Here is a 22,952-nt window from a genome sequence, read left to right on the forward strand (position 1 = left end):
CTCAGGCTCGTTAGGGCGGACCTACCTGGAGCAGAACCAGCTTGGTGGGCGGGGCACTGCCTTCATCATCATCATCATCATCATCAGTAATCTGATGCTTCAGCTCCTCTTCTTCACACCCAGACTCCTCCTTCACTCCTTCCGCCTCCCCCAGAGCCCCGAGCTCCAGGCAGAGGGGGAGGATGGGCGGGGCCACAGAGGAGGTGGGAGACAGGGACAGAGCAACGGAGGGAGGGGGGCCGGATGAAGGGGGGGAGGCAGAGGAGGAGGAAGAGGGGGAGGTAGAGAGGGAAGAGAGGGAGGAAGGAGGGGAAACTGAGGAGGGGGGGGCCGAGGTGGTGGGGGAGAGGGAGAGCGTGAGGGAGGGGTGAGGGAGGGGGGGAGGGGGTGTTCTCAGGATTGAGGGGGAGGGGGTGGGAGGATGACCCCCGTACGTCTGCCCCTCTTTGGGGGAGTTCAAGAAGGAGTCAGGATCAAAGGCTGGGGGGAGGGAGGAGGGGGCTGGGGGAGAAGACGGGGAGGAAGGGGGAGACTGGCAGGAGGGGGGGTTGTTGGAGGAGGACGGGGTCAGGAGGAGTCCTCCGATGACTGGGGAGGGGAGCAGGGTGAGGGAGAGGGTGGCCTGAACGGGGGCTGGGGGGGTGGGGGAGGAGGAGGGGGGGGGTGGGGGAGGAAGGGTTTCCAGCAGGTGGGGGGAGGGCGGGGGAGAGCAGCAGCGGGCCAAAGCTGTTCCTTTGCCCCGCCTCCTCGGACGGAGCCCCTCCTCCTCCTGGGATGGCGGCGGCGGTCGCCATGACGATCACAGCACTCTGAGGCAGAGACACGGTGGCCAGGTTACTGCAGCGGCTGTTGTAGAAACCGTTACCACGGTTACCCATGGTGATGGCAGCCCCCCGAGCGGGAGGGGGGGAGGAGCCGGACCTGTGGAGCAGAAGCTGGGTGAGAGGAGTCAGATCAGATCTATGGAGCTGCTCTGCTGCCCCCTGCTGGAGGCGGGAGGTCCTGCTGGTTCCAGGCTGCTGCAGCAGGAGGAGAGACGGCGGCTTTGAGCTTCGGTTCTCCTCCTTCTGCTCCTCCTCCTGCTGCCCTGGTTCCACCATGACCTCCTCTGCTGGTCCAGAGATCCAGCTGATGGAGGCCGTCTCTACCTGCTACCATGCAGACCAGCAGACTTACGTGGACGAAGGACTGGGAGAAGATGCCGGGCTGCTCTGAGCCTGCAGGTGAGGCAGCTTGCCGTCTCCCCCTCCTCCCCCCCTGCCTGCCTCCCCCGTCTCGAAGGACAGCGGTGACTCTGCGGCCCTGCAGGAAAGTGGCAGCTTGGGGGAGATGATGCGGTGCTTGGTGCAGTTGCAGTGGTGGGGAATGTTCACCCCTGAGGACACTGCGGACACAGAGCCGGCACACGGAGGTCAGGGACAGGTCATGATGTCACCGTGATGTCACGGCAGCGCCTCCTACCCTGACTGGTGCTGCAGAGGCAGGTGTGGGTTCTGGGCTGCGGTTTGCTCCTCTGGCGGTCCAGGATGTGCTGAACCAGCTCCTCGATGCTGAAGTCTCCAGAACCCATGGAGCACTTGATGCTGTGGACTGAAACAGAGAGGACATTAGCTCCACCAGAACACGCCGCTCACTGGGAGGAAGTGGGCTCTGCTCGGCGCCGTACACATGGGCTTCAGCTGGCTCAGCAGGTCGTCCCGGCTCCACCTCAGGGCATCATGGCGCTCAGACACCGTGCACAGCAGCGGGCTGCTTTTCCCAGAATCCTCTGGTGACGGCACGTTCAGGTAGTGGACCAGCACGATGTCCGGGTTCTGTTCAGAGAAGCAACTGGTTACAAGCTGGCTGCAGGTTCTAGACCTACAGAACCTTCTGATCAAACCATCAGTAAACAAAGGAAGCTCTGGGTTCTACTGGGACGGGTTCAGAACACGGACCTCCTGGGGGCGTTTACCTGCAGCAGCCAGTAGCACCGTCTGTGGAATGTGGGAACGATGGAGGAATGGACGTAGCAGCCGTAGAGGCACTGCAACACAGAAACACTGGATAAGAAACTAGAACAAACCTCCACCTGATCCAGACCACTGTTCAACATGGTCACCATGGAAACCAGTTCCAGGAAGCTGTCTACGTAAAGTCGGGGATACTCTGAGGGATGTTTGCAGGAAAGGACTCAGCAGCAAGTTGGTGCCAATTGTTCCCTCCATCAGTTCAGCCAAACACTGCCTAGAAGAGTCTATGCTGCATCTAACCACTTCCTGGAAGAGTCTATGCTGGATCTAACCACTTCCTGGAAGAGTCTATGCTGGATCTAACCACTTCCTGGAAGAGTCTATGCTGCATCTAACCACTTCCATGAAGAGTCTATGCTGGATCTAACCACTTCCTGGAAGAGTCTACGCTGCATCTAACCACTTCCTGGAAGAGTCTAAGCTGCATCTAACCACTTCCTGGAATAGCCTATGCTGGATCTAACCACTTCCTGGAAGAGTCTACGCTGCATCTAACCACTTCCTGGAAGAGTCTATGCTGCATCTCACCAATTTCTGGAAGAGTCTATGCTGCATCTAACCACTTCCTGGAAGAGTCTACGCTGCATCTCACCACTTCCTGGAAGAGTCTATGCTGCATCTCACCACTTCCTGGAAGAGTCTATGCTGCATCTAACCACTTCCTGGAAGAGTCTATGCTGCATCTAACCACTTCCTGGAAGAGACTATGCTGCATCTAACCACTTCCTGGAAGAGTCTATGCTGGATCTAACCACTTCCTGGAAGAGTCTATGCTGGATCTAACCACTTCCTGGAAGAGTCTATGCTGCATCTAACCACTTCCATGAAGAGTCTATGCTGGATCTAACCACTTCCTGGAAGAGTCTACGCTGCATCTAACCACTTCCTGGAAGAGTCTAAGCTGCATCTAACCACTTCCTGGAAGAGTCTACGCTGCATCTAACCACTTCCTGGAAGAGTCTACGCTGCATCTAACCACTTCCTGGAAGAGTCTATGCTGCATCTCACCAATTTCTGGAAGAGTCTATGCTGCATCTAACCACTTCCTGGAAGAGTCTACGCTGCATCTCACCACTTCCTGGAAGAGTCTATGCTGCATCTCACCACTTCCTGGAAGAGTCTATGCTGCATCTAACCACTTCCTGGAAGAGTCTATGCTGCATCTAACCACTTCATGGAAGAGTCTATGCTGCATCTAACCACTTACTTGAAGATTCTATAATGATTCAAACCACTTCCTGGAAGAGTCTATGCTGCATCTAACCACTTCCTGGTAGAGTCTATAACGACTCAAATCACTTTCTGGAAGATTCTATAATGACTAAAACCACTCCCTGGAAGAGTCCATGCTGATTCTAACCACTTCTTGGAAGCTTCTATAATGACTCAAACCACTTCCTGGAAGATTCTATAATGACTCAAACCACTTCCTGGAAGAGTCTTAGCTGATCCTAACCACTTCCTGGAAGATTCTATAATGACTCAAACCACTTCCTGGAAGAGTCTTTGCTGCATCTGACCACTTCCTGGAAGAGTCTTTGCTGCATCTGACCACTTCCTGGAAGAGTCTATGCTGAACCTAAACACTTCATGGAAGATTTTATAATGCCTCTAACCACCTCCTGGAAGATTCTAAAATGACTCAAACCACTTCCTGGAAGATTCTATAATGATTAAAACCCCTTCCTGGAAGATTCTATGATGACTAAAACCAATTCGTGGTAGAGTCCATGCTGATTCTAACCACTTCTTGGAGGCTTCAATAATGACTCAAACCACTTCCTGGAAGATTCTATAATGACTAAAACCACTCCCTGGAAGAGTCCATGCTGATTCTAACCACTTCTTGGATGCTTCTATAATGACTCAAACCACTTCCTGGAAGATTCTATAATGACTCAAACCACTTCCTGGAATATTCTATAATGACTCAAACCACTTCCTGGAAGAGTCTTAGCTGATCCTAACCACTTCCTGGAAGATTCTATAATGACTCAAACCACTTCCTGGAAGATTCTATAATGACTCAAACCACTTCCTGGAAGAGTCTTTGCTGCATCTGACCACTTCCTGGAAGAGTCTTTGCTGCATCTGACCACTTCCTGGAAGAGTCTATGCTGAACCTAAACACTTCATGGAAGATTTTATAATGCCTCTAACCACCTCCTGGAAGATTCTAAAATGACTCAAACCACTTCCTGGAAGATTCTATAATGATTAAAACCACTTCCTGGAAGATTCTATGATGACTAAAACCACTTCCTGGAAGAGTCCATGCTGATTCTAACCACTTCTTGGAGGCTTCAATAATGACTCAAACCACTTCCTGGAAGATTCTATAATGACTCAAACCACTTCCTGGAAGATTCTAAAATGACTCAAACCACTTCATGGAAGAGTTTTAGCTGATCCTAACCACTTCCTGGAAGATTCTATAATCCCTTAAACCACTTCCCGGGAGATTCTATAATGACTCAAACCACTTCCTGGAAGATTCTAAAATGACTCAAACCACTTCCTGGAAGATTCTAAAATTACTCAAACCACTTCCTGGAAGATGCTAAAATGACTCAAACCACTTCATGGAAGATTCTAAAATGACTCAAACCACTTCCTGGAAGAGTCTTAGCTGATCCTAAACACTTCATGGAAGATTCTAAAATGACTCAAACCACTTCCTGGAAGATTCTAAAATGACTCAAACCACTTCCTGGAAGATTCTAAAATGACTCAAACCACTTCCTGGAAGATTCTATAATGACTCAAACCACTTCCTGGAAGATTCTAAAATGACTCAAACCACTTCCTGGAAGATTCTAAAATTACTCAAACCACTTCCTGGAAGATGCTAAAATGACTCAAACCACTTCATGGAAGATTCTAAAATGACTCAAACCACTTCCTGGAAGAGTCTTAGCTGATCCTAAACACTTCCTGGAAGATTCTATAATGACTCAAACCACTTCCTGGAAGATTCTAAAATGACTCAAACCACTTCCTGGAAGATTCTAAAATGACTCAAACCACTTCCTGGAAGATTCTAAAATGACTCAAACCACTTCATGGAAGATTCTAAAATGACTCAAACCACTTCCTGGAAGATTCTATAATGACTCAAACCACTTCCTGGAAGATTCTAAAATGACTCAAACCACTTCCTGGAAGATTCTAAAATGACTCAAACAACTTCATGGAAGATTCTAAAATGACTCAAACCACTTCATGGAAGATTCTAAAATGACTCAAACCACTTCCTGGAAGATTCTAAAATGACTCAAACCACTTCATGGAAGATTCTAAAATGACTCAAACCACTTCCTGGAAGATTCTAAAATGACTCAAACCACTTCCTGGAAGATTCTAAAATGACTCAAACCACTTCATGGAAGATTCTAAAATGACTCAAACCACTTCCTGGAAGATTCTAAAATGACTCAAACCACTTCATGGAAGATTCTAAAATGACTCAAACCACTTCCTGGAAGATTCTAAAATGACTCAAACCACTTCCTGGAAGATTCTAAAATGACTCAAACCACTTCCTGGAAGATTCTATAATGACTCAAACCACTTCCTGGAAGATTCTAAAATGACTCAAACCACTTCCTGGAAGATTCTAAAATTACTCAAACCACTTCCTGGAAGATGCTAAAATGACTCAAACCACTTCATGGAAGATTCTAAAATGACTCAAACCACTTCTTGGAAGAGTCTTAGCTGATCCTAAACACTTCATGGAAGATTCTATAATGACTCAAACCACTTCCTGGAAGATTCTAAAATAACTAAAACTACTTCCTGGAAGAGTCTATGCTGAATCTATCCACTTCCTGGAAGATCGTGTATAAGCTGTATCTCAGTTCACTAGAACATCAGTACGGAGTCGTGTTCTCGCCAAGTATGTTCCTGACTAGAACCTAGGAAAGTCTGGACTCTGGGAGAACGGGAGCAGCATCAATCTGGGTCAATTGGAACAGAAGCGTTCTGATGACATCACCACATTCAAAGCTAGTCTAGAGCTGTATTTCATTTCCTGTTATTAATAGTCTCTAGATAATAATACATTTTTTTCATTTAGTGGGAAATAATAATTAACACAATCAGATAAACACAAATCAAATGAACATTTTGCCGAAAAAAACAATCAAACCTCCATCAGAGCCAGCGGTCCTTCACACACGGCTATGCAGAGAGAGTGCCGCTTCACACAGGCTAACGTTAGCCCTGGCTGCTGCAGAAAGGCTAACGTTAGCCCTGGTCGCTTCACATGGGCTAACGTTAGCCCTGGCCGCTTCACACGGGCTAACGTTAGCCCTGGCTGCTGCAGAAAGGCTAACGTTAGCCCTGGCCGCTTCACACGGGCTAACGTTAGCCCTGGCTGCTGCACACTGCGGTCCGCTGGTTGCTAAGGTCCTCTCAACTTTTTTTTTTATTACGCATTAAATCGGTTAATGTGTCATATATGCTGCTCATAACCACTTCCTGGATGAGTCTATGCTCATGCATATATGGAGTATTTATAACATATCTATGGAGTATTTTCAAGTATTAATTGTGTATTTATAAATTATTTATGGATTATCTATATCAATAGAGTATTTATTTATAAAGCATCCGGAGCGTCGAGCTTCCAGAGCTTCACCACAGTTTGATCCTACATCCAGATTTCTGCGCTTTAGCCATTTTGGTGCTCAGATCTTGTTCACTGTGAACGCAGCTTTAGAGTTAGAAGATCTAAGGCCTGTATCCACCTGAGGTCATAGCAGCAGGTTCAGCAGTACAGCACCTCCCCCAGCCTTCCAGCAGGGGGCGCTGCAGACCCTACCTCCATGCCCTGGACCTTCAGCTTCATGTGATCCTCCCTGGTGGTCTTCCCATCCTTCCTCTTCTTCCAGCAGTAGCCGTCCTTCCTGTACTTCACCTTCTTCCTGTTGTAGAGGATGATGCTGCCGTTCTTCGGCCTGAAACACCCAGACACCAACATGAGAACCTGCAGCCCTGAGCGCCGTCTGGCAGGCGCAGCAGGAGCCTACCTGGTCTTCAGGCTGACGGAGAGCCACTCCTCATGTCTGTCAAAGGAAATCAGGTAGGAGGCGATCTCCTGCAGAGACACAAGGTCCAAACAAGGAACGCTGTAGCTGCTGACTCAGAACCATCAGAACCTCCCAGGTTCTCCTCCCTCCCTCTCACCTCGTTAGTGTTCCAGCGGAGGCGCTCGTTAGGCAGGCAGGCGGAGCGGGGCAGACAGTCCAGCAGCTTGTTGGGGAGGAACACCTTCCTCTGGCCTTTATTCTCTGGAGACACAGAGAGACGCTGAGTGGACCGAACAGAACCAGAACACAGACGGCTCAGAGACCGACCGAGAGGATTCTACTGGTACCAGAACCGGTCCTGTCTGCTCAGACCTGAACATGCAGTCATCCTGAAACTAAAACTGAGTTTCACTCAAGGTTCTCCAGCTTTAAACTCAGATTTTCTAAATCTTTCTGTTCTTCCATGTGACCTATGACAGTTTGACCCCCCCATCCCATCACCATGGAGACGATTTAAAGGTCTAAGCTGGAAGGAGACTAAAAAGGAAGCCTTGCTGATGATGAGTAGGTTTCCGGTTCAACTCTAGCCTGCCTCTGCTTTGCTCACAGGTTTAAACTTTCATCAACTAAACAGAAATAATTAAACAACCAGTGAATTAGACTTAGAGACTTAGACTAACCTTCCGTGCATAGAGCTTTCTGACAGTGAATGAGCAGCTTAGCAGTGAAATGAACATTTATAAAGAAAAGCAGTGATCAAATTTAAACAGTGTGAACACTTAGACCCTCGCCTCCTCAGACCCTCGTTTCCTTAGACCCTCGCCTCCTTAGACCCTCGTTTCCTTAGACCCTCGTTTCCTTAGACCCTCGCCTCCTTAGACCCTCGTTTCCTTAGACCCCCGCTTCCCTTGACCCCGGCTTCCTTAGACCCTCGACTCGCTAGACCCTCGTTTCCTTAGACCCTCGTTTCCTTAGACCTCCGCTTCCTTAGACCCTCGCCTCCTTAGACCCTCGCCTCCTCAGACCCTCGTTTCCTTAGACTCCCACTTCCTTAGACCATCGCCTCCTTAGACCCTCGTTTCCTTAGACCCTCGCTTCCTTAGACCCTCGCTTCCTTAGACCCTCGCCTCCTTAGACCCTCGTTTCCTTAGACCCTCGCTTCCTTAGACCCTCGCCTCCTTAGACCCTCGCCTCCTTAGACCCTCGTTTCCTTAGACCCCCACTTCCTTAGACCATCGCCTCCTTAGACCCTCGTTTCCTTAGACCCCCGCTTCCTTAGACCCCGGCTTCCTTAGACCCTCGCCTCCTTAGACCCTCGTTTCCTTAGACCCCCGCTTCCTTAGACCCCCACTTCCTTAGACCATCGCCTCCTTAGACCCTCGTTTCCTTAGACCCCCGCTTCCTTAGACCCCGGCTTCCTTAGACCCTCGCCTCACTAGACCCTCGTTTCCTTAGACCCCCGTTTCCTTAGACCCCCGCTTCCTTAGACCCCGGCTTCCTTAGACCCTCGCCTCGCTAGACCCTCGTTTCCTTAGACCCTTGTTTCCTTAGACTCTTTTATCCTTAGACCCTTGTTTCCTTAGACCCTCGCCTCCTTAGACCCTCGCTTCCTTAGACCCTCGCCTCCTTAGACCCTCGCCTCCTTAGACCCTTGTTTCCTTAGACCCTTGTTTCCTTAGACCCTCGCCTCCTTAGACCCTTGCCTCCTTAGACCCTCGCCTCCTTAGACCCGTGTTTCCTTAGCCCATTGCGTACGCAGCTGTCTCTGCTGAAGATGTGAGCTGGTTAAAAAGCTTCTTGGAAGCTTTATTGATGTTTGAGAAGATGGAACCTGGAGGAGAATAAACCACACATCTACAAAACATCAAGTCTGGATGTTTCCATCCTCTCTAGATGATGATGATGATGATGATGATGCTTTGGTTGCTGGAGATTCAATAAACTGCAACTTTTCCAGATGTTGCTGCTGCTGGTTAACAGGAACTTCACCAGGAACTGGTTCTCCTCAGGAACCTTAAAGAACCTAAAAGTTCTGCTTCCTTCTGTCTCCGTCTTCACCGACCTCCCTGAAAGGTCAGAGGTCATCTCCTGGTTTTTATCTGGAACATCAGCAAACTTCAAACAGAAACCAGAGTTCTGCTGCGGTGAGACCTGAGCAGGTCCAGAACCGATGGATGCATTGTGGTTTAGAACCCAAATGGGTCGGATCAGACGCCAAGAGCTCCATTTGGTCCACTTTAGTCCAGACAGAACCAACAGAACCAGGTCTGGAGCTGCAGCAGAACAGAACCTCTGCATGTTTCAGGATGGTTCACAGCCTGTAGGGCTCCAGAACCAAGCAGAGGTCAGAACTGAGGTCCAAATGACCACAGAGGGATGGAAGACGACATCGTCTAGAACCGCCTCTGACATCTTCTCTGAATGTGAACCCATGGGAGGTTCTGTCTTTCCCTTAAAGAACCCAGTGGGTTTATCAGACCGGATCGGAGGTCCACTGGACCAGAACCTCAGCCTGATCCGCTTCATTTCAACCCAACACTGCTGCAACCATGACGTCTGTCCCAAACAGGCAGTTTCCATGGCAACGCCTGGGGGAGGGGTGTCCTGTAGGAGGATGGGGAGCCTACCTGTCTCCGTGGAAACCATCTCCTTGTTGCTCATGGCGACGGGTCCATATAGGATGGGTCTCAGAGGACGGAGGTCCAGCGGAACTGTCCCCCTGAGGACAGAGACAGAGATCTGCTGCAGAGACACCTCCTCAGTGGAGCACAGTTGCCTAGCAACGACCACATTTGGATCCACTTTACATGAACAGTGTGTGTGTGTGTGTGTGTGTGACTTATGTAACAGGTGGAAAATGAGAGTAAAAGCCAGTCCGACTGGAACCGGTTCCGATCCCCATATAAAGGTGTGTAATGAACCGGTTTCAATCCCCATATAAAGGTGTGTAATGAACCGGTTCCGATCCCCATATAAAGGCGAGTAATGAAACGGTTCAGATCCCCATATAAAGATGTGTAATGAACCGGTTCCGATCCCCATATAAAGGCGAGTAATGAAACGGTTCAGATCCCCATATAAAGATGTGTAATGAACCGGTTCCGATCCCCATATAAAGATGTGTAATGAACCGGTTCCGATCCCCATATAAAGGCGAGTAATGAAACGGTTCAGATCCCCATATAAAGATGTGTAATGAACCTGTTCCGATCCCCATATAAAGATGTGTAATGAACCGGTTCCGATCCCCATATAAAGGCGATTAATGAAACGGTTCAGATCCCCATATAAAGATGTGTAATGAACCGGTTCTGATCCCCATATAAAGGTGTGTAATGAAACGGTTCCGATCCCCATATAAAGGCGAGTAATGAAACGGTTCAGATCCCCATATAAAGATGTGTAATGAACCTGTTCCGATCCCCATATAAAGATGTGTAATGAACCGGTTCCGATCCCCATATAAAGGCGATTAATGAAACGGTTCAGATCCCCATATAAAGATGTGTAATGAACCGGTTCCGATCCCCATATAAAGATGTGTAATGAACCGGTTCCGATCCCCATATAAAGGCGAGTAATGAAACGGTTCAGATCCCCATATAAAGATGTGTAATGAACCGGTTTCAATCCCCATATAAAGGTGTGTAATGAACCGGTTCCGATCCCCATATAAAGGCGAGTAATGAAACGGTTCCGATCCCCATATAAAGGCGATTAATGAAACGGTTCAGATCCCCATATAAAGATGTGTAATGAACCGGTTCCGATCCCCATATAAAGGTGTGTAATGAAACGGTTCCGATCCCCATATAAAGGCGAGTAATGAAACGGTTCAGATCCCCATATAAAGATGTGTAATGAACCTGTTCCGATCCCCATATAAAGATGTGTAATGAACCGGTTCCGATCCCCATATAAAGGCGATTAATGAAACGGTTCAGATCCCCATATAAAGATGTGTAATGAACCGGTTCCGATCCCCATATAAAGGTGTGTAATGAACCGGTTCCGATCCCCATATAAAGGCGAGTAATGAAACGGTTCCGATCCCCATATAAAGGTGTGTAATGAACCGGTTCCGATCCCCATATAAAGGCGAGTAATGAAACGGTTCCGATCCCCATATAAAGATGTGTAATGAACCGGTTCCGATCCCCATATAAAGGCGAGTAATGAAACGGTTCCGATCCCCATATAAAGATGTGTAATGAACCGGTTCCGATCCCCATATAAAGGCAAGTAATGAAACGGTTCCGATCCCCATATAAAGATGTGTAATGAACCGGTTCCGATCCCCATATAAAGATGTGTAATGAACCGGTTCCGATCCCCATATAAAGGCGAGTAATGAAACGGTTCAGATCCCCATATAAAGATGTGTAATGAACCTGTTCCGATCCCCATATAAAGATGTGTAATGAACCGGTTCCGATCCCCATATAAAGGCGAGTAATGAAACGGTTCAGATCCCCATATAAAGATGTGTAATGAACCGGTTCCGATCCCCATATAAAGATGTGTAATGAACCGGTTCCGATCCCCATATAAAGGCGAGTAATGAAACGGTTCAGATCCCCATATAAAGATGTGTAATGAACCTGTTCCGATCCCCATATAAAGATGTGTAATGAACCGGTTCCGATCCCCATATAAAGGCGATTAATGAAACGGTTCAGATCCCCATATAAAGATGTGTAATGAACCGGTTCCGATCCCCATATAAAGATGTGTAATGAACCGGTTCCGATCCCCATATAAAGGCGAGTAATGAAACGGTTCAGATCCCCATATAAAGATGTGTAATGAACCGGTTTCAATCCCCATATAAAGGTGTGTAATGAACCGGTTCCGATCCCCATATAAAGGCGAGTAATGAAACGGTTCCGATCCCCATATAAAGATGTGTAATGAACCGGTTCCGATCCCCATATAAAGGCGAGTAATGAAACGGTTCCGATCCCCATATAAAGATGTGTAATGAACCGGTTCCGATCCCCATATAAAGGCAAGTAATGAAACGGTTCCGATCCCCATATAAAGATGTGTAATGAACCGGTTCCGATCCCCATATAAAGATGTGTAATGAACCGGTTCCGATCCCCATATAAAGGCGAGTAATGAAACGGTTCAGATCCCCATATAAAGATGTGTAATGAACCTGTTCCGATCCCCATATAAAGATGTGTAATGAACCGGTTCCGATCCCCATATAAAGGCGAGTAATGAAACGGTTCAGATCCCCATATAAAGATGTGTAATGAACCGGTTCCGATCCCCATATAAAGATGTGTAATGAAACGGTTCAGATCCCCATATAAAGATGTGTAATGAACCGGTTCCGATCCCCATATAAAGGCGAGTAATGAAACGGTTCAGATCCCCATATAAAGATGTGTAATGAACCGGTTTCAATCCCCATATAAAGGTGTGTAATGAACCGGTTCCGATCCCCATATAAAGGCGAGTAATGAAACGGTTCCGATCCCCATATAAAGATGTGTAATGAACCGGTTCCGATCCCCATATAAAGGCGAGTAATGAAACGGTTCCGATCCCCATATAAAGATGTGTAATGAACCGGTTCAGATCCCCATATAAAGGCGAGTAATGAAACGGTTCCGATCCCCATATAAAGATGTGTAATGAACCGGTTCTGATCCCCATATAAAGGCAAGTAATGAAACGGTTCCGATCCCCATATAAAGGCGAGTAATGAACCGGTTCCGATCCCCATATAAAGGTGTGTAATGAACCGGTTCCAATCCCCATATAAAGGTGTGTAATGAACCGGTTCCAATCCCCATATAAAGGTGTGTAATGAACCGGTTTCAATCCCCATATAAAGGCAAGTAATGAAACGGTTCCGATCCCCATATAAAGATGTGTAATGAACCGGTTCCGATCCCCATATAAAGGTGAGTAATGAAACGGTTCCGATCCCCATATAAAGATGTGTAATGAACCGGTTCCGATCCCCATATAAAGGCGAGTAATGAAACGGTTCAGATCCCCATATAAAGATGTGTAATGAACCGGTTCCGATCCCCATATAAAGGCGAGTAATGAAACGGTTCAGATCCCCATATAAAGATGTGTAATGAACCGGTTCCGATCCCCATATAAAGATGTGTAATGAACCGGTTCCGATCCCCATATAAAGGCGAGTAATGAAACGGTTCAGATCCCCATATAAAGGTGTGTAATGAACCGGTTCAGATCCCCATATAAAGGCGAGTAATGAAACGGTTCAGATCCCCATATAAAGATGTGTAATGAACCGGTTCCGATCCCCATATAAAGGTGTGTAATGAACCGGTTCCGATCCCCATATAAAGGCGAGTAATGAAACGGTTCAGATCCCCATATAAAGATGTGTAATGAACCGGTTCCGATCCCCATATAAAGGCGAGTAATGAAACGGTTCCGATCCCCATATAAAGATGTGTAATGAACCGGTTCCGATCCCCATATAAAGGCGAGTAATGAAACGGTTCCGATCCCCATATAAAGATGTGTAATGAACCGGTTCCGATCCCCATATAAAGGTGAGTAATGAAACGGTTCCGATCCCCATATAAAGATGTGTAATGAACCGGTTCCGATCCCCATATAAAGGCGAGTAATGAACCGGTTCCGATCCCCATATAAAGGCGAGTAATGAAACGGTTCCGATCCCCATATAAAGGCGAGTAATGAACCGGTTCCGATCCCCATATAAAGGCAAGTAATGAAACGGTTCCGATCCCCATATAAAGATGTGTAATGAACCGGTTCCGATCCCCATATAAAGATGTGTAATGAACCGGTTCCGATCCCCATATAAAGATGTGTAATGAACTGGTTCCGATCCCCATATAAAGACGTGTAATGAACCGGTTCCGATCCCCATATAAAGGTGTGTAATGAACCGGTTCCGATCCCCATATAAAGGTGTGTAATGAACCGGTTCCAATCCCCATATAAAGGTGTGTAATGAACCGGTTCCAATCCCCATATAAAGGTGTGTAATGAACCGGTTCCTATCCCCAGTTAAAGGAGTCTAATGAACCGGTTCCGATCCCCGGTTAAAGGTGTCTAATGAACCGCTTCCGATCCCCGGTTAAAGGTGTCTAACGAAGCTGTTCCATCCCTTGAAGCAGTTCTGATCTCCAGTTAAAGGCGTCTAATGAATCAGTTCCGATCTCCATATAAAAGTGTGTAATGAACTTGTTCTTATCCCCGGTTAAAGGAGTCTAACTAACCAGTTCCGATCACCTAAAACAGTTCTAATCTCCAGTTAAAGACGTCTAATAGCATCGTATCGTGGTGTATTCTTGAGTATCGCAAATAATCTAATCGGTGGGTCAGCAAAACAGACACTGAAACGAATCGCCATGATGGATGGATTTACACCCCTAATAATGAACCGGTTCTTATCCCTGGTTAAAGGCTTCTAATGAACCGGTTCCAGGTGTCTAATTAACCGGTTCCGGGCGTCTAATGAACCGGTTCTTATCCCTGGTTAAAGGCTTCTAATGAACCGGTTCCAGGTGTCTAATGAACCGGTTGAGGGTGTCTAATGAACCGGTTAAAGGCTTCTAATGAACCGGTTGAGGGTGTCTAATGAACCGGTTCCGGGCGTCTAATTAACCGATTGAGGGTGTCTAATTAACCGGTTCCGGGCGTCTAATTAACCAGTTCCGGGCGTCTAATTAACCGGTTCCGGGCGTCTAATGAACAGGTTGAGAGTGTCTAATGAACCGGTTCCGGGCGTCTAATTAACCGGTTGAGGGTGTCTAATGAACCGGTTCCGGGCGTCTAATTAACCGGTTCCGGGCGTCTAATGAACCGGTTCTTCTCCCCGGTTTAAGGCTTCTAATGAACCGGTTCCAGGTGTCTAATGAACCGGTTAAGGGTGTCTAATGAACCGGTTCCGGGCGTCTAATTAACCGGTTCCGGGTGTCTAATGAACCGGTTCCAGGCATGTAATGAACCGGTTCCGGGCGTCTAATGAACCAGTTCTGGGCGTCTAATGAACCGGTTGAGGGTGTCTAATGAACCGGTTCCAGGCATCTAATTAACCGGTTCCGGGCGTCTAATGAACCGGTTGAGGGTGTCTAATGAACCCGTTCCGGGCGTCTAATGAACCGGTTCTTATCCCTGTTTAAAGACTTCTAATGAACCGGTTCCAGGGGTCTAATGAACCGGTTCAGGGTGTCTAATGAACCGGTTCCGGGCGTCTAATTAACCGGTTGAGGGTGTCTAATGAACCGGTTCCAGGCGTCTAATTAACCGGTTAAAGGCTTCTAATGAACCGGTTCCAGGGGTCTAATGAACCGGTTCCAGGGGTCTAATGAACCGGTTCCGGGCGTCTAATTAACCGGTTCCGGGCGTCTAATTAACCGGTTGAGGGTGTCTTATGAACCGGTTCAAGGCGTCTAATGAACCGGTTGAGGGTGTCTAATGAACCGGTTCCAGGCGTCTAATGAACCGGTTGAGGGTGTCTAATGAACCGGGTCCAGGCGTCTAATGAACCGGTTCTTATCCCCGGTTAAAGGCTTCTAATGAACCGGTTCTGGATGTCTAATGATGTTCTGATCCCCCGTTACAGGCTTCTAATGAACCTGTTCCAATCTGTGGTTAAAGGCGTCTAATGAACTTATTCTTATCCCCGGTTAAAGGCGTCTAATGAACTTATTCTTATCCCTGGTTAAAGGCGTCTAATGAACGAGTTCCAGATGTCTAATGAACCGGTTCCGATCTGCGGTTAAAGGCTTCTAATGAACCGGTTCTTATCCCCGGTTAAGGCGTCTAATGAACCGGTTCAAGATGTCTAATGAAGTCCCGGGCGTCTAATGAACTTGTTCTGATGCCCCGTTAAAGGCTTCTAATGAACCGGTTCCGGGTGTCTAATGAAGTCCCGGGCGTCTAATGAACCGGTTCCGGGTGTCTAATGAAGTTCCGGGTGTCTAATGAACCAGTTCCAGATGTCTAATGAAGTCCAGGGCTTCTAATGAACTGGTTCTGGGTGTCTAATGGAAGTTCCGGGCATCTAATGAACTTGTTCTGATGCCCCGTTAAAGGCTTCTAATAAACCGGTTCCGGGCGTCTAATGAACCAGTTCCAGATGTCTAATGAAGTTCCGGGTGTCTAATGAACTTGTTCTTATCCCCGGTTAAAGGCGTCTAATGAACCGGTTCCGGGCGTCTAATGAACTTGTTCTTATCCCCGGTTAAAGGAGTCTAACGAACTGGTTCCGATCTGCGGTTAACGGTTGTCTAATGGTTCCGGGTGTCAAATGAACCTGTTCCAGGTGTCTAATGAACTTGTTTTGGTCCCCGGTTAAAGGGTCTAATAAATGGTTCCGGGTGTCTAATGAACTTTCTTTCCCGGTTAAAGAAGTCTAATGAACCGGTTCCGGGTGTCTATTGAACAGTTCCAGGTGTTAATGAACTTGTTTTGATCCCCGGTTAAAGCGTCTAACGAACCGGTTCGGGTGTCTAATGAACTTGTTTTGATCCCCAGTTAAAGGCGTCTAATGAACCGGTTCCCGGCGTCCCAATGAAACCGGTTCGGTGTCTAATGAAAATGTGTTCTTATCCCCGGTTAAAGGAGTCTAATGAACGGTTCCAATCTGCGGTTAAAGGCGTCTAATGAACGGTTTCGGGTTTCTAATGAACCGGTTCGGTGTCTAATGAACTTGTTTTGATCCCCGGTTTAAAGGCGTCTAATGAACCGGTTCCGGATCCCAGCAGCTCAGGCTGAAGGATCGCTCGGTCCTCCCGGAGGCCGCTTCAAACCGCGGTCTCTCCCGCTGCTCGCGTCTAAGCTTTCTCCGCGGCTTCCGTGCCCCTTTAGTGTGTAATGAAAAACCGGGCCGGTCCCCTATAAAGGTGAGTAAGCGGTTCCCCCCATTAAAGATTGTAAAGCCGGCCGATCCCCAAAAAGGCGAGTTTAAACGGTTTCAGGGATCCCCCAAAAAAAAGGGAAAAAAAAAAAAAAAAAAAAAAAAAAAAAAAAAAAAAAAAAACCCCCCCCCCCCCCCCCCCCCCCCCCCCCGGTTCCCCATCCCATTAAAAAAGTGTAATGACCGGTTCCCATCCCCCTTAAAAGGGGAGTAAGGAAAGGTTCGATCCCCATAAAAGATGTGTAATGAAGGTTCCGATCCCCCTATAAAGGGAGTAATGAAAAGGTTCCGATCCCATATAAAGATGTGTAATGAACCGGTTCCGATCCCCATTAAGGGGTAATGAAACGGTTCCGATCCCCATATAAAGTGTGTAATGAACCCGGGGTTCCCATCCCTATTTAAAGGGCCCGAGGGAAAGAACGGTTCGATCCCCATATAAAGGGGTAATGAAAAAGGTTTCCCTCCCAAAAAAAGGGAGTAATGACGGGTTCCCCATCCCATATAAAAGGAAGTAATGAAAGGTTCCCTCCCATATAAAGATTGTAATGAACGGGTTTCCCTCCCCCTATAAAGATGTGTAAAGAAACCGGTTCCCATCCCATATAAAAATGTGTAAAAGAACTGGTTCCGATCCCCTTAGACGTGTAAATGAACCGGTTCCCATCCCCATATAAGGTGGTTTAAAGAACCGGTTCCAAACCCCCTATAAAAATGTGTAAGGAACCCGGGTTCCAATCCCCATATTAAAAGGGGTGTAAAAGAACCGGTTCCAATCCCATATAAAGGTGTGTATGAAAAGGTTCCCCATCCCAGTTAAAGGGTTAATGAACCGGTTCCGCCCCGGTTAAGGTGTCTAATGAACCGCTTCCCATCCCCGGGGTTAAAAGGGGTCAAAAAGAAGCTGTTCCATCCTTGAAGCAGTTCTGATTCCGTTTTAAGGCGTCTAAGAAAAAGTTCCCATTTTCCATATAAAGTGTGTAATGAACTTGTTTTACCCCGTTAAAAGGAGTCAAATAACCAGTTCCCAACCTAAAAAATTTAATCTCCAGTTAAAAAGTCTAATAGCATGTATCGTGGGTATTCTTGAGTATCGCAAATAATTAATCGGTGGGTCAGCAAAACAGCACTGAAAAGAATCCCATGTGGATGGATTTCACCCTAATAAAGAACCCGGGTTTTTTCCCTGGTTAAAGGCTTCTAATGAAAACCGGTTCCAGGTGTCTAATTAACCCGGGTTTGGGGTCTAAGAACCCGGGTTCTTATCCTGGTTAAAGGTTCTAAAGAACCGGTTCCGGGTTAATGAACGGTGAGGGTGTCTAATGAAACCCGGTTAAAGGCTTCTAATGAACCCGGTTGAGGGGGTCTAATGAACCGGTTGGGGTTTAATTAACGATTGGGGTTTTTCTAATTAACCCGGGTTCCCGGGGGTCTAATTAACCAGTTCCGGGCGTCTAATTAACCGGTTCCGGGCGTCTAATGAACAGGTTGAGAGTGTCTAATGAACCGGTTCCGGGCGTCTAATTAACCGGTTGAGGGTGTCTAATGAACCGGTTTCCGGGCGTCTAATTAACCGGTTCCGGGCGTCTAATGAACCGGTTCTTATCCCCGGTTTAAGGCTTCTAATGAACCGGTTCCAGGTGTCTAATGAACCGGTTAAGGGTGTCTAATGAACCGGTTCCGGGCGTCTAATTAACCGGTTCCGGGTGTCTAATGAACCGGTTCCAGGCATGTAATGAACCGGTTCCGGGCGTCTAATGAACCAGTTCCGGGCGTCTAATGAACCGGTTGAGGGTGTCTAATGAACCGGTTCCAGGCATCTAATTAACCGGTTCCGGGCGTCTAATGAACCGGTTGAGGGTGTCTAATGAACCCGTTCCGGGCGTCTAATGAACCGGTTCTTATCCCTGTTTAAAGACTTCTAATGAACCGGTTCCAGGGGTCTAATGAACCGGTTGAGGGTGTCTAATGAACCGGTTCCGGGCGTCTAATTAACCGGTTGAGGGTGTCTAATGAACCGGTTCCAGGCGTCTAATTAACCGGTTAAAGGCTTCTAATGAACCGGTTCCAGGGGTCTAATGAACCGGTTCCAGGGGTCTAATGAACCGGTTCCGGGCGTCTAATTAACCGGTTCCGGGCGTCTAATTAACCGGTTGAGGGTGTCTTATGAACCGGTTCAAGGCGTCTAATGAACCGGTTGAGGGTGTCTAATGAACCGGTTCCAGGCGTCTAATGAACCGGGTCCAGGCGTCTAATGAACCGGGTCCAGGCGTCTAATGAACCGGTTCTTATCCCCGGTTAAAGGCTTCTAATGAACCGGTTCTGGATGTCTAATGATGTTCTGATCCCCCGTTACAGGCTTCTAATGAACCTGTTCCAATCTGTGGTTAAAGGCGTCTAATGAACTTATTCTTATCCCCGGTTAAAGCTTTTAATGAAATTATTTTTATCCCCGGTTTTTAAAAGGGGGTCTAATGAAGAGTTCCAGTGTTAATGAACCCGGTTCCGTCTGCGGTTAAAGGTTTAATGAAAAAAAAAAAGGGTTCATCCCCTTAAGGCGTTAATGAAACCCGGGTTCAATTTAAGATGTGGGGGGGAATGAAAGTTCGTCCCCTTAAAGGTTTAAAAGAACCGGTTCCGGGTTTCTAAAAGTGGGGGTTAAAGAAACCGGTTCGGGGGGCAATAAGTTTGGGGGTTATGAACGTTCCGATTCATTAAGAGGGTTTAATGAAGGTTTGGGTTTCAATAAAGCGGTTTTAAAGAACGTTCATCCCCTTTAAAGGTTTAATAACCCGGGTTCCGGGGGGGCCGTAAAGTTTGTGTTTAAAGAACCGGGGGTTTTTGAAAATCCCCTTTAAAAGGGGTTTAAAGAACCGGTTCCGGGCGTCTAATGAACTTGTTCTTATCCCCGGTTAAAGGAGTCTAACGAACTGGTTCCGATCTGCGGTTAAAGGTGTCTAATGGTTCCGGGTGTCAAATGAACCTGTTCCAGGTGTCTAATGAACTTGTTTTGGTCCCCGGTTAAAGGCGTCTAATAAACTGGTTCCGGGTGTCTAATGAACTTGTTTTGATCCCCGGTTAAAGGTGTCTAATGAAGTTCCGGGTGTCTAATGAACCTGTTCCAGGTGTCTAATGAACTTGTTTTGACCTCCGGTTAAAGGTGTCTAATGAACCGGTTCCGGGTGTCTAATGAACTTGTTTTGACCTCCGGTTAAAGGCGTCTAATGAACCGGTTCCGGGTGTCTAATGAACCGGTTCCGGGTGTCTAATGAACTTGTTCTTATCCCCGGTTAAAGGAGTCTAATGAACCGGTTTCAATCTGCGGTTAAAGGTGTCAAATGAACCGGTTTCGGGTGTCTAATGAACCGGTTCCGGGTGTCTAATGAACTTGTTTTGATCCCCGGTTAAAGGCGTCTAATGAACCGGTTCCGGATCCCCAGCAGCTCAGGCTGAAGGATCCGCTCGGTCCTCCCGGAGGCCGCTCTCAGACCGCGGTCTCTCCCGGCTGCTCCCGCCGCCTCTCAGCTTCTCCTGCCGGCCCTGCAGCTTCAGCTGCCGCTTCCTGGTTCGGAGCTGCTCGGACCTCCAGACCAAACGCAGCAGAGCCAGCCGGTCAGGCCGGCTAGCAGCGCACCCTGAGCCGGTCAGGCGGCGGGTTTCCTCCCCCCCATCAGCTGTCAGAAGCCCCCATCATGTTTTGGTTCCTGCCGTGATAAACACCTGCAGCAGCCGAGCTGCGGGGCTGCAGCTCCGGCTAGCAGAGCTCAGCCCGCGGCCAGGGACCGGAACCAGATGGGTTCTGACCGGTACCAACCGAACCTACGGTACCGACACCGGAGAATAAGACATCACTTAAAGCTCTTTACCTTCCGCCTTCAGCACAGCCGCCATGTTCTCTGCTTCTGACGCCATGGCGTATCAGCGTAGGTGGGCGGGGCTACGACGCCGATTCCATCTATATAAAATCCTGAGCTCCATCCAGCAGCTGATCCTGGAGAAATATGAAAGTTCAGCTTCAGAGGAACATCAGAGGAACATCAGAGGTTCATCAGAGGATCATCAGAGGAACATCAGAGGAACATCAGGGGAACATCAGGGGAACATCTGAGGAACATCAGAGGAACATCAGCGGAACATCAGGGGAACATCAGGGGAACATCAGGGGATCATCAGAGGAACATCAGGGGAACATCAGGGGATCATCAGAGGAACATCAGGGGAACATCAGAGGAACATCAGAGGATCATCAGGGGAACATCAGAGGAACATCAGAGGAACATCAGAGGACCATCAGAGGAACATCAGAGGAACATCAGAGGAACATCAGAGGATCATCAGAGGAACATCAGGGGAACATCAGGGGAACATCAGGGGATCATCAGAGGATCATCAGAGGAACATCAAAAGGAACATCAGGGGAACATCAGAGGAACATCAGAGGATCATCAGAGGAACATCAGAGGATCATCAGAGGAACATCAGAGGATCATCAGAGGAACATCAGAGGATCATCAGAGGATCATCAGAGGATCATCAGAGGAACATCAGAGGATCATCAGAGGAACATCAGAGGATCATCAGAGGAACATCAGAGGATCATCAGAGGATCATCAGAGGATCATCAGAGGATCATCAGAGGATCATCAGAGGAACATCAGAGGAACATCAGAGGAACATCAGAGGATCATCAGAGGAACATCAGAGGAACATCAGAGGAACATCAGAGGATCATCTGAGGAACATCAGAGGATCATCAGGGGAACATCAGAGGATCATCAGGGGATCATCAGAGGAACATCAGAGGAACATCAGAGGAACATCAGAGGAACATCAGAGGATCATCATCAGAGGAACATCAGAGGAACATCAGGGGAACATCAGAGGATCATCAGAGGATCATCAGAGGAACATCAGAGGAACATCAGAGGAACATCAGGGGAACATCAGAGGATCATCAGAGGAACATCAGAGGAACATCAGAGGAACATCAGGGGAACATCAAAGGAACATCAAAGGAACATCAGGGGAACATCAGAGGAACATCAGAGGAACATCAGGGGAACATCAGGGGAACATCAGAGGATCATCAGAGGATCATCAGAGGAACATCAGAGGATCATCAAAGGAACATCAGGGGAACATCAGGGGAACATCAGAGGATCATCAGAGGAACATCAGAGGAACATCAGGGGAACATCAGGGGAACATCAGAGGATCATCAGAGGAACATCAGAGGATCATCAGAGGATCATCAGAGGATCATCAGAGGATCATCAAAGGAACATCAGGGGAACATCAGGGGAACATCAGAGGATCATCAGAGGAACATCAAAGGAACATCAAAGGAACATCAGGGGAACATCAGAGGAACATCAGGGGAACATCAGGGGAACATCAGAGGATCATCAGAGGAACATCAGAGGATCATCAGAGGATCATCAGAGGATCATCAAAGGAACATCAGGGGAACATCAGGGGAACATCAGAGGATCATCAAAGGAACATCAGAGGATCATCAGAGGATCACCAAAGGAACATCAGGGGAACATCAGGGGAACATCAGAGGATCATCAGAGGAACATCAGAGGATCATCAAAGGAACATCAGGGGAACATCAGGGGATCATCAGAGGAACATCAGGGGAACATCAGGGGATCATCAGAGGACCATCAGAGGAACATCAGAGGAACATCAGGGGAACATCAGAGGATCATCAGAGGAACATCAGAGGATCATCAAAGGAACATCAGGGGAACATCAGAGGAACATCAGAGGAACATCAGAGGATCATCAGAGGATCATCAGAGGATCATCAGAGGATCATCAAAGGAACATCAGGGGAACATCAGGGGAACATCAGAGGATCATCAGAGGAACATCAAAGGAACATCAAAGGAACATCAGGGGAACATCAGAGGAACATCAGGGGAACATCAGGGGAACATCAGAGGATCATCAGAGGAACATCAGAGGATCATCAGAGGATCATCAGAGGATCATCAGAGGATCATCAAAGGA

General features: G+C 47.7%; 1 protein-coding gene across 1 annotated transcript in view; it reads right to left on the reverse strand.

Moving 5' to 3' along the window:
- Positions 1-20,931, reverse strand: part of camta2 (calmodulin binding transcription activator 2) — a 40,344-nt gene extending 19,413 nt beyond the window's left edge. Inside the window, 11 exon segments of the mRNA XM_038277491.1 lie at positions 26-665; positions 667-921; positions 1,177-1,384; positions 1,462-1,590; positions 1,667-1,814; positions 1,955-2,026; positions 6,838-6,973; positions 7,046-7,113; positions 7,203-7,306; positions 9,673-9,764; positions 20,801-20,931. Of these exon segments, the coding sequence (XP_038133419.1) occupies positions 26-665; positions 667-921; positions 1,177-1,384; positions 1,462-1,590; positions 1,667-1,814; positions 1,955-2,026; positions 6,838-6,973; positions 7,046-7,113; positions 7,203-7,306; positions 9,673-9,706 (1,794 nt within the window). The 5' untranslated portion in view covers positions 9,707-9,764; positions 20,801-20,931.
- Positions 20,932-22,952: the final 2,021 nt, after the last annotated feature.

The sequence above is a fragment of the Cyprinodon tularosa genome, unplaced genomic scaffold (assembly GCF_016077235.1).
Source record: "Cyprinodon tularosa strain WSP-4 unplaced genomic scaffold, ASM1607723v1 ctg1316, whole genome shotgun sequence".
Classification (NCBI taxonomy): Eukaryota; Metazoa; Chordata; class Actinopteri; order Cyprinodontiformes; family Cyprinodontidae; genus Cyprinodon; species Cyprinodon tularosa.